This window comes from Silurus meridionalis, chromosome 15, assembly GCF_014805685.1.
Source record: "Silurus meridionalis isolate SWU-2019-XX chromosome 15, ASM1480568v1, whole genome shotgun sequence".
NCBI classification, from domain to species: Eukaryota; Metazoa; Chordata; class Actinopteri; order Siluriformes; family Siluridae; genus Silurus; species Silurus meridionalis.
In genome coordinates this window covers 3468461-3483811 of record NC_060898.1, presented here as the reverse complement: position 1 = coordinate 3483811, position 15351 = coordinate 3468461, and the positions used below count along the sequence as shown (strand labels likewise).

Below are 15351 nucleotides of genomic sequence, written 5' to 3'. Positions count from 1 at the left end.
GCTGAAATGTAATTCTGCGTTTCAGGCCGCAAGATGATGCGATGACGAGATGGTGATCCCAGAAGCTGCTGGAACGAACGCGTACATATTGTGTGTGGAAGAAAGGTGTACAGATGTCTAACTGCGAAATAAAAACACAAAAAAGCTAAAAAAAAAAAACACCAGCACAAATTGTTCCATGTGTAAATATTCGAGCACTGATCTGGGATCAGCGCACGCATTGTTATTAGAAAAGCAAAAAAAAAAAAAGCAAAAAAAAAAAACGGCCCCCACATCGACCTGAACACCCAAGTGAATGTGTGATGATTGGATTTGAAGCATAAATAAAGAATAAAGAAGGGCAATTATTTTCCATTGGGAATGTCGGAAGGATGCTGATGTGCCTTAGTTGATGAGGAATGGTGTAATGCATGAATTTCTTTTTTTATTGTTATTATTTGGGGAATTTCTTTTTTTTTTTTAGTAATAAGTGTTATATTGCCACTTACTTATAGACACTAGTGTACAGCATTTTCACTTTGGTTTACTTAATTTAGTTTACAGTATAGAGTCATGCTAAAGGAGTGTAGAGTGGACGGATGGATGGATGGATGGACAATGATGCTTGTTGTACGTCTAGGATTATATTATTTGGAATGATATTTGTGCAAAAGGGCTTTTCAATGTATGTGTCTTTGACTGGGCTGTCTGATTTAGTTTTTTATGTGTGTGTTTTTTTTTAATGAACTGCTCAGCTAATACCCGGCCCTGTAAGGTTTCAAAGAGCTTACTAGCAAGGCTTACACGACAAATGAACTTCCTTTAAGCAACCGGTTGGAGCTGATATGTGGTTAGTGCATTTGATTCATATGTAACACCTGAACTAGTCCTGTATGCACACTATTTTCTTGTTATTTACAGCTTGAGTAGGATGTGGCAGACCAAGTATGAGTTTTTCGTTTCGTTTCTTCATCAGAACTAACACCACTTGGTTTGACAGCTTTCCATTTACGTTGTCCATTAGACTATTTTTTTCATCAAAAAAAAATCCCGAAACCCCTAAACGTCTGGATCAGGCTTCCATGAGCATGCTTTAATTATAATTTTTTCGTTGTTGTCTTTCACTTTGTCTTCCTGTCATGGTGATATCACTTCAATACTGTGCCTTTCTGCTGAAGTGCAATCTTATTTTAACCCAGGGACTGAGATATGGAGGAGGGTTTTTTCTGGTTAAAAAATAATAAAGATTGTAAAAAAAAAAATAAAAATTTTGATTTCTGAGTCTTTTGTGAAATTAAACCTGTTTTTAAAACGTAACCCTTTTCACTACACTATATGCTCTGTGTACTCTTCCCTCAATCATCCTCACATCAAGCTCTGGAGTCACCTTGACCCTGAAATCCTTATCTTGGAAGCTTGTGGTCATTTTAATATATAAATGAGTTCAGCAAGCGACATTTCATCAACATGGCTACTCACAGGAGAACTTCCTGTATTTAACACTGACTATACACTTCACAGTTTTAAGGCAAATACACCATTAATCATGGATTACTGGATAACTTATTAACAAAAGATGAAAAATTCATTGGTTTCTCCCCCTACTTTGTGAATGACCAGGTTTTAATTAGGAGCTCTGATTTCCAATTTCAAAATCGTGGTGGATTTCCGTGAAATGAAAATAGAAACAAAATGTTTCTCATGCTAAGGAAAAAAATCTGGAGTGTGTGCAGGAGACAAAGCTGACTTTGATAAGTAATTTTATTTTATTTATTTTTTTCATTTATACACTACACTGTACACAACTACATAACAAATAGCAATACACATTCCTGGCAGCAGATGGCACCTAAACAAAAATCTATTCTTTCCTAAATGTATTTTTATTTTGAAATGAAATGAACAATAAAGTCATAAAAAATATTTCTAACATATTACTTTATTTACTGATGTTGGGCCACACCTCCTAAATGACTACGTGTGCAGCTGGGAGATTTATTGATATAGATTTCAAACCATTGCATTTGACACCTTAAGAAATTGCATGCATCGACAGCATTAAAAACATCAAACAAAAAGAAATAGAAGAAGATGAAGAAGAATATAATATATATATATATATATAATTTATTATTATTATTATTAATATTAAGCAAAAAATATTTTTGGTCCACATTTATTAAAAAAAGGTTAAAATTATCTAAAAATCCCATTTCAAATGTTAAGCGTTTCAAGCAATACTTCTACTACAGAAATCTTTTCAGGTGAAAGATCTGATAGCCCCTCACACAAAGGTTTTTTAAAAAGTATTTAAAAAGTATAACCTGGAAATAAAAAAAGAAAAATTGAATGCCATTTTTCTTGGTGATCGTGTTCAATAGTCTGGAGGATTGGGTAGAGTTTTGTGGCCCGCTGTTCTGCTTCGGGGTCTGCAAAATATAAATGCGAGAAATTTATCTTCATCGTATACATCAATTATACAATAATAAGAAATAGAGGGAAATGTATTTAGAATCTGCTTACTGTCTTTTGTAATGGTGAGGGCATCGTCTTGTTCTAATCCCTTTAGAGATGGAAGAAGATATAAAGTGTTGTGTGGTTAATGTGTGGATAAAGAATCGCCTTTTATCTTACTCAATTTGGTGCTGATGATATAATTTGTACTAAAAAACTTTTACACAAAGATTTTCTCTTGTTCTCTCAGGCATTTTTTAAGACAGAAAGACAAATGTAAAGAATGTTGATTTACACTCTGTATCTTTTCCAGATCATGGACATAACAGCATAGAATGTATTGTATCTAGTATTCTAGTGTTCTGGACTATCGATGTTAACAATGATCATGTTTATGATGAAGGTGAAGATGATACAGATGCTTACTATTGCAGTAAAGAATGGTGAAGATCAGAATCAGGAGGAGAAGTCCAGAGCCAGCAGCCAAAGGAATTAAGATGTGCAGCTCGCAACCCAAACGAACATCTATTCTTTCATTCAATTTCCCTGAACAAATTTCATGTCAGTGATGGAACATGAATCGTTTCATTCGAAATCTTTTCAAACTGGTGTTTGTGCACCAAAAGGCCTGCAACAGGCTGAATCATTGTACATTCTACAATGACAGCATTTATGCTGGCTTTATGAAGATCATCTGTCAGATATCAAAATAGAAATGATCCGAAGCTGGCAAGGTCAAATTAAACTTCCCTTTATGCATGGACTTTAATGCAGAAATGAAACTTTACAAATTATGAATTGCTGCTTATAACAGCAACAATGCAACAGAAATAATAATAGTAACACCACCACTACTACTAATAATAATAATAATAATAAAGAATAATAAAATATAAACATGATATACCTATAAAATTGTGTCTACAGTTCACAGTAGCTTTTGTTGTCATAGCCTCTGTCTGGATGCGAGGTGTTTCCTTTGGTTTGCTTGTTGTCGGGACTTGGGGGAAAAAATGGACAATAAAAAACAGAAAATTCATCCACCTATCATAGGCATATTCCTCAAAAATTTTATTTTAATAATAAATTGTCGTACACAACATTTCTCAAGAAACAGGGTGTTAAATTTCTTCATTAATTGTTTGTGAATATTTAATAGACTGTAAACACATAAATCAATTTTTTTTTATTTAAAAATTATATAAAATTATATTATGTGTGTGTGTGTGTGTGTTTGTGTGTGTGTGTGTGTGTGTGTGTGTGTGTATATATATATATATATATATATATATATATATATATATACACACACATATATATATATATATATATATATATATATATATATATATATATATATATATATATATATATATATAGATACATAGATAAATAGATCATGGTGCACTATGAATATGAATGAATAGTGTTAAAGCATGATGAAGGTTGTGCAGATGTTCATGAACCCACCTTGCTCTCCACGCAGTTTGGTGACGCAGTCGAACTGCAGCTTGTTGTTGTTAATGGAGACGCAGCTGTAAGTGCCGCTGTCTTTCAGACGATCGAAATGTTTTACTTTAAGACCCTTTTCAGTCAATTCAAATCTTTCCTCGTCTTCTACTTTAGGGGAACGCTTGCTGTACGCTCCTATGTGCTCAAAGCCCTGTCCATTTTCTCTCAGCCGAATCCAAAACAATATAGACCCTGGAGGTTCCCGGTCAGATATAGTGATGGTCGCAGCTTCATCCTCTTTCAGCACCTTTTCACGGATTTGGCCTTCAACACCTGAAGATGTGAAATTAAATCCATCAGCCATCAGTGAACAGTCAAATGAAGATATATATATATATATATATATATATATATATATATATATATATATATATGTTTTGAAAAAGGCTGGAAAAAATAAAACCAACTATTTTTCTTGAAAAAAACCCCCAAAAAAACTAATGAACAAATAAACACATTTTACTAATTATTCACTATCAAGAAAATACTCATTATATATTAAAGATTTTATGAAAGTCTAAATAACCGATGCATTTAGGAAACGATTGTATTTTTAATGCAATACAAATTAAATGTATAATTGATTGAAAATAAAAAGACGTACTGGGGGCGTTAAAAAAGTTTATAAAATGAACATATTGATCTCATTATACACTATTTAGAAGTGAAAAATTTAAGGAAATCAAGGTTTTATTAAACAGTTTTCATAAAGTGATTAACAAAAAAAAAAGCCTTGATTTTTTTTTTATATTTAATATAATTCAAGAACAACAAACCATTTCTGGTTTAATAAAACAAATAAATCGGATTGTTCATGTATTCCGTTGTAAACGTACATACTGTACCTTATTTCGTTTTAATGACCTCTTATAACCTCAAATACAACATTTTTAAAGAAGAAAGTGTTTTTCTTACCATTCCACGTGAATAAAAACACGCAAAAAACACTGAAAATTAGGGTCATTTTCATTTTCTTGTGTCGCCCTCAGTTTTATTTTTCAGTTAATCCAGTCTTGTGTGAGAACATGAAGAGTGTGAAAAAGAAGATCATGACCATGAGCTTCTCTCCTCCCAGTTTTACATCCTCTACTCATTTCTCTTTTGTGTATTGCACTCTCTTTGTTAGATTTTTGTTTCCGTAAAATAAAAACATTCTGCCAAAAAACAGTTAGCATGGACCAAAAATTGTAATATTACTTTTTAATATTATTTTTTCAATATATAACAACTTAAATACACACACAACCAAAATTGTGGACTAGGACCTGGACCCTTAGAATAAAATTAATCACATAAAAATGTTTATTTTATTCATTTATATGCACATAGGAGTTTTACAATAAGCATTTTAAAGTTGGTGATTTTTTGTTCCACGTGTTTTTCTACGTTTCTACGTACATTTATTTCCTTCCATGTGACTTTTGACCACGTTGATGATATCGTGTGAATGCGACTTCAGATCTTACTGGAATTCTCCATGCTTATTATTATTATTATTATTATTATTATTATTATTATTATTATTATCACAAGAGCAGGATTTAAATATATAGAATATATATAATAAATATAAATGAATGGTATATATTTCTAGACTGGTGCATTGTTGTGTGTGCATGATCAACTGTGTGTGTGTGTGTGTGTGTGTGTGTGTGTGTGTGTGTTTGTGTAAAGATGTTTGACAAAACTGGATCACATGAAAACGGAAATTGGATAAATGTAACTTGTTTCAGACTTCATGCATTTTGCAGCAGGGTTGCAGAACCATGCACCACTCTGAGGGTCTTGCAGAGCGCGTGTAGCACTTAAACCCACCAATCAGAAGCCGAGCTGATACCCTCTCTCTCAAACCGCAGACACTTTATATGCGACAGATACTGAACATCATCCATCTACACTTCAGCCAAGTTCATTGTTCATTTTCAGCTCTATAAAGTCTATGTTTTGACATTTTCCACAAAAAAAAATCACCATCCATCATTTTATTTTCCATAAATCGAGATGGACTGTGAACACAAAAGTGTTCAAAAATCAATATTTTTTTATAAACAAGGTTCAAGGTTTCTTGTCCGCTTGTAGTTCTTGTTCTTTACTTGTGACCACTAAAAAAGGCATAACAAACTAGTAAAATGTATACCTATAATAAATTATTATTATTATAACAGCAAACTACACAAAGCAAACTACACACATTACAGAAAGAAGTTTGTGAACACCTGGCCTAAGGTTCATGTTTTCATTTCCACATTTAATCCCCATAGTTTCTCTCTACAGTGAAGATAATTCTTGATGACATTGACGGTATGTTTAGGGTCGTTGTCCTGAGGCAGAATAAATATGGAGCTACTCAGACAGCTCCCTGATGGTACTGCATAATAGATAAATATCTGTCTGTATTTCTCAACATTGAGGACACCAATAATCCTGATCAATTCTTCAACTCTATTTGCAGAAATGCTGAACCAAACTTGCTGGAAACCTCCACCATGCTTCACTGTTGCCTGCAGATACTCATTATTGTTTCACTCTTCAGCTCTTTGGTGAACAAACTGCTTCCTGGTACAGGCAAATGCACACATAGACTCATCAGTCCAGAGCACCTGCTCAGTTCTTGTAGATAGTTGAGTCGCTTAGCCTTGTTTCCATGTCAAATGTATGAGTATTTGGCTGCAATTCTTCCATGAAGACCACTTTTGGCCAGACTTCTCCAGACAATAAATGGGTGTAACTGAGTCCCAGTGGTTTCCACAAATTCTTTGCTGATGGCACTGCTAGACATTTTTTCAGTGTTGAAGGGAACTTAGCATTATGTGTGATCTACTGTATTACATTTTCTTTCCTGACCACTGCATCTACAGTCCTCAATATTAGTGATGGGACATTCATGAACGATTTGTTCATTCTGAAAGAGATTTTAATGTGAACGATTTGTCTCAAAGAGCGATTCGTTCATTTTCTACTGCATGAGCAAAGCATCACAAAATCTTCGTAGGTTATATACAGGAAACAGAATTGAGTAGTTTAGCCCATGACTCTTCTAATCTGAGTCATTCGTTCTTTTGTCAAGTGACCCCTTTAGACGCTATGCAGTGCATTACACAGGAGACAGAATTGAGTAGTTCATCTCATGAGTCCTCTGGTGTGAGTCCTTTTATCATGAGACTCCGATATCCGCTATGAAGTTGATTAAAGGATTGAAGGAACCAAATAAAGTAATTGACTAGATTCAAGATTCAAAGAATCAAGTCACTAAAATGATCCGATCTCCCCATCACTTCACTGCTCCCAGTGAACGGGTCACAATAATACACACTGTTGTTGTGTTTTTAACCATGCAATATTAACAATAACAATATTTTGTGCCGTAACTGTGAGAGTTGCTGTGTAATAACACTAATTTGAATCATGCAATATTACCCATATGTAATATGTTTGAAAGTGTAACTACTTTATTGCTGGTTTCTTTTTCTTTTTTATTTATACACTGTAATGTATATTCTTGTTGGGTGATTTGTGATAGAAGAGTATCTGTGAGAGTGAAAGGGAAAGTTTATAGGACTGTGGTGATACCTGAGATGTTGTATGGTTTAGAGACAGTGGCATTGAGTAAAAGACAGGAGGTGGAGTTGGAGGTAGCAGAGCTGAAGATGTTGAGGTGACGACGATGGACAGGATTAGAAATGAGTTTATTAGATGGACAGCGCATGTAGGATGTTTAGGAGACAAGGTGAGGGAGGTGAGATTGAGATGGTTTGGACATGTTCAGAGGAGGGACATGGGGTATATCAGTAGGAGAATGCTGAGAATGGAGCCACCAGGAAGGAGGAAAAGAGGAAGGCCAAGGAGGAGGTTTATGGATGTGGTGAGGGAAGAAATTCAGGTAGTTGGTGTGAAAGAGGCAGATGTAGAGGACAGGGTGGTATGGAGACGGATGATCCGCTGTGGCGACCCCTAATGGGAGCAGCCGAAAGAAGAAGAATGTATATACTTGTATTATGTCTTTACTTTCTATATATTTGCACCATTTCTTTTCTTTGCACTTTACATAATAAAACATGGGCATTGTTTGAAGGCCACAGAATAACTAAGAACTGTAACAAAAATCCTTAAAATCATCATCTTGTAAAGTCCATTTCCAGCAGGATTACACAAACAACTCAATGTAATAGATTTACTTTGGGATGAAATAGAAAAATGAGAGTTTCACATCTTAATGTGCAAATAACAAATCTGCAGCAATTATCTCATGTATTAATGTTTAACATGGACCAGAATCTCAAACAAATGTTACCAACATCTTGTGGAATCCATGCCATGAAGAACTGAGGCTGTTCTAAGATTGAAGCAGTATGTGAAAGTATGTAGGGTAACTGTGCTTTATTGTGAAACTTGACTGCAAAGCAAACAAAACCAGGCAAGGAGTCTTAGGGGACTACTGCCCCCCTGTGGGCTGTAAACATGTCCTTCTTTATCCTTTCTTTCTTGCTCTGCATGGTGTAGCAGTGACGTCGAAAGGCAATAAGGCCAATACGTCTACAGTGATGTCGATTTATTAATTAACACTAATTTATCAGATTGAAAGCTTCCAAGCAATGCACAACAATTCATATATAGTGCTACTAAATAGTTGCTATATATTAGTTTTAGTATTTATTCCCTCTAAACCTAAAGACTGACATAGTCTCCGAAGAGGCTTTAAACTTTTTATTTTTCATTATACTGTATAATACTATTTTATCTTCTATCTCATCAAGTAACATCACTCGATATTCCTTTTCTCTGAAAAAAATGTATTCCGTTTTATACAAATGTACAGTATCTAGGCCTATGGCCCTGTAGCATCATGGGATGCAGTTGGACATACCGTAATTTCCACACCCATATATAAGCCGCACCCACTGAATTTTACAAATATTTTTATTTTTAACATAAATAAGCCGCACCTGTCTATAAGCCGGAGGTGTCTACACTAATGTACTTTACACAGGCTTTAACGAAAGACACGGTTTAACGGGTGAATTATGTTGCACTTCATTTAGGAGGATAGCAATATTTTAGGAATAGCATGCCAGAAGCGAGCTCTCTCATGACCCAGACTCAACGCGTAACAACGGCTTGTATCTAAACAGTAGCCGACCAAGAAAATCATTGTTCACTGTCTTCCTCCTTCCTTTCATAACTATTTCTCTCAGGAGTTTATCTTTTGGCATCGTCGTCCGTTTAAAAATCACCTGATGGAAGTTTTTCTCTCGATGCCGTGCAGCTCAGAACACAGGTGAGGTGAGTTTTTTTGTTTCCGTTCGGAAATTTCATTGGTCTAATGTTATGGGGTTCATTTTTTGGCTTGAAGTTTGTGAACCCGGTAAAAACCCAGGAAAAATTCATAAATAAGCCACTTCATTGTTTAAGCCGCGGGTTCAAAATGTGGAAAAAAAGTAGCGGTTTATAGTCCGAAAAATATGGTAATAAAACATAAATAATAGCATACATTTCTTATAAATCGTTTTAAACTCTTTTATATAATGCTTTGTGTTGTTTTTGACAAGAACAACTAAATTAAAAAAACATGCAAGAACCTATAGACAAGCAATAATCCAAAAATTCAGTTTGCCGAAATTTGATCACCCGAGATTAGGATGTATGAGACGCCATGAGAAGTCACATGATTTTGACCACATGGTTTCACTACCAAGGCAATATTAAAGTCCCAAGTCTGGTTGGTTTTTAGAAATATACAGCAAAATCAAAGCATCCAAAAAGTTTAAAAGTCAAGACATAGAAATTGCAATTTAGTAATATTTCTGACATTGGGTTCATGGATTTATCCAAAGCAACATATCATTGAACTGGCATTAGAACTCTTGATCTTCTAATCAGTAACACTCTGACCCAATGCGTTAACCATGGAGCTACCACACCAAAATCTCCAGGGTGTAGTACACTAAAACCATCTGTGGTCTCTTAAGGAGTCATTTTTGGTTTCCCAAAAAAATCCTTTCAGTACATGAGACATGGCTTGTTTAAAAAGCCAATGTTATTAGAGCATGGGTTAAAAAGTTATTAAATCATGGGTTCTGCTGTGGAAAAACAAAACCCACTGCAATCTCAGTAACGTTTTCATGAACGGCCACTTTCTGAGAACTGAGGACAATGGAAAAGAGTTTTAAACACACGAAAGTTTCATATGTGCGCAATTGTGTGGAAGAATAGCCCACTCTGAGCAGTAGGCGTACAGAGATCCTCCGAAATGTGAAAGAGAAAGCTGCCTACATGACAGCAATCCTCATTTACCAGACGCTTTTAATGTCACAATCGGGTCTTGCGTCACGTGCTTTACGTTTTGCTCTCAGTGGGAAAATAACGCAATTTCAATGAGGCCACACACACACACACACACACACACACACACACACACACACACACACACACACAAGGGAAAGACTGCAAGTTACTGAAAACATATACCCAAGCATGACCTTATAAATATAAGCATCCTGACACACAATTAAGCCCAGATGTCTTGCATGCATAGTATTTCACATACCAGTATGTAGTCCATGGTGCATTATTTTCCAGTAAAAATCATGCCTTTAATGAATTTTGCTATATGCTTACATTTTCTTATATTTCTTATCAAACAACACATGTAACCCCTCATTTAAGAAAATGTCCTGGTTACCACTTACATTATCAGAACTCTTTTTTTAAAGGTTATAATACGAAAAACTGTAGATTGCCATGTTACAGATTCAGTAAAAAAAAAAAAACCTCAGTGACCAAAAACTGAAATGAAATCTGAAAAGTATTAGATCTTAAACACACGCATTCAGGTGCATCCTGTCGCTTTGATTATCATGAGATGTCTCTATAGCACGCTTTGAGTCTACCCATGTATGAGGTCGCACATTTTACAGAGCATGCTATACCAAAAACAAGCCATAAAGTCCTCTTTGTTTAACGCACATTTCAGACTGTCTTAAAAGATCGGGGGGCAAAGGTATAAGCTATTTTTACGGCCCGAGGATATTCCGAGGATCACAGTGAAATTTATCAGGTGGTGGACATTATGGAAGTAAATTGAATTTTTTAATGCACTTAAGTATCGTTTTTTACGTATTTGTCTTTACTGAAGTTTTCCATTTAGGGAGACTTTTACCTTAACTTCACTACATTTCAGAGTCAAATATCTCACTTTTTACTCTTTTACATTTTCTGTAATCAGTCGTTCCTTTTTTTATTTATAAATGGATAAAAACTGGCAGGCAGCAGGTTACTCAAGGCAGTAATGCATTGTATTTTAAGGGGTTTTTCAGGTGTAGGAAGGAAGGAGGAATATAAATACAGAGAGTTCCTTGTAGAAAACCAGCTCCAGAATGGACACATCTTCAGACTAAGCAAATGTTTTAGGTTTTAAGCATGACATCAAAACCAAAAGTAAAGATCCAAGGCATGTCTGAGTGACCTGGAATAGTCCAATCAAAGACCAGTCATGAACTAGTGACTGGAAGATCGGATCATTTTAGTGACTTGGTTCTTTGAATCTTGTTCGTCAAAATCAATTTATCTAAAATTTTTAATAAGCAGATCCTCAGCATGTCTACATACACAAAATTTGACTATCGTTTCAATACTTTATATATGTATATACAACTGCATAGCGTATTTGAGAGTCACGTGACAAAAGAACGAACGACTCGGACCAGAGGACTAATGAGAAGAACTATTCAATTTTGTTTCCTGTGTAATGTACTGCATAGTGTCTATGAGAGTCACATGATAAAAGAACCACTGACTCAGACTTAAAGAGTCGAGAGGTGAACAACTCAATTCTGATGCAGGCAATGGGAGTTTATTGATAGAGTTTGAGAAACAGACCCAATCCAGGGGTGTAAAGTTAGTAGAAAGTCCAAAATTTCAGTGACCAAAATACATCAGCTGCTTGATGAGTAAACAAATGAATGTATGAGTACCTTCACCAGCTCCATCAGCACTAATCAATGAAGCCTTTCTTCCTCCTGTGAGCCAAATCTCATATATATCTGTTTCCTGCCTTAGCTGTGGTAATTCATCTTTTGCAAATGCACTACATATTCAAACCATGCTATTCTGTATTACTCATAACTCATAACATCTGCATGTGATTCCATATGTCTGTTAAAATAAAAGCGCTGGCGATTAAGAAAAAGAAGGGATGAAGAAATAATAATAAAAAAAACCACATGGCATACAGGATACAACTGGGTTAAAAACAAAGTGCTGAAAATAGCATGGTGTAATAATAACGTGTTTCTGTTTATGTAAAAGGTGGGTGCTGTTGGACTAAGAATTGCCTTATGACTGGTGGTCCACCCTCGGTTTCCATTCCCCTCACAACGCTTTGAGTCATCGCGTCCCTTCTGGTACTTTCTCACTCTGCACTCATGTCTGACCCGGGGATCCCTGTGTGACTCACAAAAGAGAAAAAAAAACAAAGGGTTCCTGCATAAAATAAGCCACAAATATGTGTATAAATGTTTTGTGAGAGACTGTAGGATGGGGATTACCTGGGCATTCCTTTCAAAAGTGAGACTCCAACTCATCTCCTTGAGCACCACAAGAGAAGAACCGAATGAGTAACACAGCGTCCTACACGGCAGACTCTACTCAGGTGGGGAGCAGAATCAAGTCAGAATCACTTCAGAATTATTACTGCAAAGACTCTGAAATGAGAAAAATGAACACAAGATGATGATTAGGTTTAGGATCAAGCACCACGAAGAGCAGGAATGTCGTCAGCAGACATGAGCTGATGTGGACTAAGAGGAGGTAGGAAGACATTTTTTTTTGTTCAGACTTCTACACACGTGACTGATGATCAAGGCGAAAACCTGCCAGTGCTGCTCTGCAAATAGAAATCAGGTCTTTTTATTTAATTCCTGTCTAATTATTCTGTGATTTTTACACACATCCTATAGAGTCTAACATAAGAAAATTCTATCAAAGTATCTCTATTGGCATACAAGCAATAGATTTGATCAAATTAAATAAATAATCATATACAGTTTAAAGAACATGTGTCTGTGTGTGTGGGGCTGCCATATAAACCAATTGTTTATTAGAAAAGCATTTCAATTATTCTGCTGGTATTTATAAAGTGTGGGAATCCTAATATGTTGTTTTTGTTGTTAAATTTCAGCTCATGATTTTTCAAATATGTCTGTATTTCCTTCTTTTAGTATTGTTAGTAGAAATGTTTTTATTTCTGGTTTTGCACTTAAGTACATTATTATTTTACAGTCTTTTTGTGATCTGTGTTATTTTAGGCTCTATCTATCTATCTATCTATCTATCTATCTATCTATCTATCTATCTATCTATCTATCTATCATCTATCTATCTATCTATCTATCTATCTATCCATCCATCCATCCATCCATCCATCCATCCATCCATCCATCCATCCAGCTATTTACTGATTTACTAATTTTTTTATATTTTTTTTCAATTGTTAATGTTCTTTTAATTTTTGCTATTGCAATTGTATAATTTTGTAAAATTATAGTACTAAAGTCACCAATAAAAATATAAAAAAGCCAAACAAAAAATGAATAAATAAAACATTACGCTGTTTAAGTGAAAGTTATTCTTCTACAGCTTTAGGAATTTATTTATACTTATTTAGTAGTATTGTGTTTACAGTGTATACAATATTATAGGGTACATATGTATTTTTGTTTCAGAAAAGGTTGATGTTAAATGTTTATTAAGAAGAAGAAGAAGAAAAAGAAGAAAAAAAAAAACAATGAAGAGGAACTTTTTACTTCTGTGTGTCGTGTAGTCGTTCGCACAATTACACTGATTAGTAAATAAAACAATTGAAAGCCTGCGTTTGAAGTCGCCTTCAGGTTGTCTCAGTTCTACGATTAAAGCGCTTCAGACTATACGGCTGAAATGATTTCAGGAACTCATGCTGTGCTGCCTGTACATCTCAACATTATAACCAAATTATAACCAAAAAATTATATATATTTTTTATTTTTAGAGCAAACATTAAAAAAAAAGTAAGAGATTACATAAAGAATTAATAAATGAATGAATGAAAGAATAAATGAATGAATGAATGAATGAATGAATGTACATTAAAAGACAAGAAAAAAAGAAACAATAAAGAAAAATATGTAATTAGTGTAAGATATATAGACATTGTTCTTTTTTCCTCATTTCTTATATGCACAATCACTCACTTAATATAAAGTATACAATATATACAAACAGAACATTTTATTTCTTTTAAAAAAAGGCACAAATATTATTAATTACAATTCATTTCTTTTCATTTTTAAGAAAACTTTAAACAAACTTTTTAAATGCGTGTTGAAAATATATATGTATCTCATATATGTAGCATCAGAACAACCCAAAACAATATACTATATATATATATATGTATATATATATATATTTCCTTAAATTGTCAAATAATACATTTATGTATACATATACAGTATATACATACATAGACATTATATATATGACTAAGAAAATGCATTTGACAGCTTTGATTTCAGTCAAGTGTACAGCAGTGATCAAGGTACATAGTGTGGGCTTTATTTCATACTGAAAGACATCATAAATACATATGCACTTACCAATTATTAAATACGTAATATATTAAATACTGTGAACACTAACGTTGTATTGATTTGGCAAAGAAAGGACTCAAATTGTGAAATATTTTGAAAGTTTTATTTGATTTTTAAAAGCCTTGAGACACTTTCGGAAGGTGAGCTCACTCTGCACCTGGGTGGTGGTAGTAGTGGTGGTGGGAAGGTTGGGTTGTTGTAGGGGATGTTGTGATGTCAGTATGTGCATACAGTATGTCAAGCACAAACCTTTTACACAGACAGTGTCAGATTGTTGTGCAGCACCGTCATGCGATTGTTCCTGTTCTTTCATATGAACCTGCACTACAACGTCTCAGCTGTAGTAAAGAATATATCATATTAATTACATGAATATATTATAAATGTAATGAGCTCTCTCTCTCTCTCTCTCTCTCTCTCTCTCTCTTTTTCTCTGCCTGTGACGCTGTAGCTGCGGCCGACTCTGTGGTCTTTCTGTGGTGGTTTTGTTTCAGCTCAAAGCAGAGTGAGCGATGAGAGTGACAGATAACGTTCTCTTTGCCTCAATGCACAGGAAAAAGAATAAAACAAAAACAGCTGTTGATCACATCGCACTAGCACAAGGATTCTAGCAAACCTTCAGCTACGACTAATCCTCAGTCCTCTGATTCTTGATTTTGGAAGAACCAAGCACCAGAGCATCAGCGCATCAGAGCACCACAGCACCAGAGCACCAGACCTGAGAACACATCAATATACTGCAGCTCATAGCCTGTTAGCAAAACTATCACATACCCTACACTTC

The 15351-nt window shown here is 34.7% G+C and overlaps 2 protein-coding genes across 19 annotated transcripts in view; one reads left to right on the top strand and one right to left on the bottom strand.

The window, feature by feature from the left end:
- Nucleotides 1–1260, top strand: part of cast (calpastatin) — a 49002-nt gene extending 47742 nt beyond the window's left edge. For all 17 annotated transcript variants that reach the window (XM_046867036.1, XM_046867044.1, XM_046867050.1 and 14 more), the window contains one exon: nucleotides 26–1260. The gene's annotated coding sequence lies outside the window, so the exon portion shown is untranslated. The remainder of the gene's footprint in view (nucleotides 1–25) is intronic.
- Nucleotides 722–5020, bottom strand: cd8a (CD8a molecule). Of its 2 annotated transcripts, XM_046867054.1 has the most exons (6): nucleotides 4861–5019; nucleotides 3904–4218; nucleotides 3341–3433; nucleotides 2860–2979; nucleotides 2503–2542; nucleotides 722–2408 (listed from the first exon to the last, which is right to left on the bottom strand). In XM_046867054.1, exons 1-6 carry the CDS (start codon nucleotides 4913–4915, stop codon nucleotides 2354–2356), a joined length of 678 nt encoding a protein of 225 aa, XP_046723010.1. In that variant the 5' UTR covers nucleotides 4916–5019; the 3' UTR covers nucleotides 722–2353. The 2 variants fall into 2 exon arrangements, with proteins under 2 accessions (XP_046723010.1, XP_046723011.1); XM_046867055.1 differs by lacking the exons at nucleotides 722–2408; nucleotides 2503–2542; nucleotides 2860–2979 and adding an exon at nucleotides 2986–3127 and having other exon boundaries at nucleotides 4861–5020.
- Between the last annotated feature and the right edge of the window lie 10331 nt (nucleotides 5021–15351).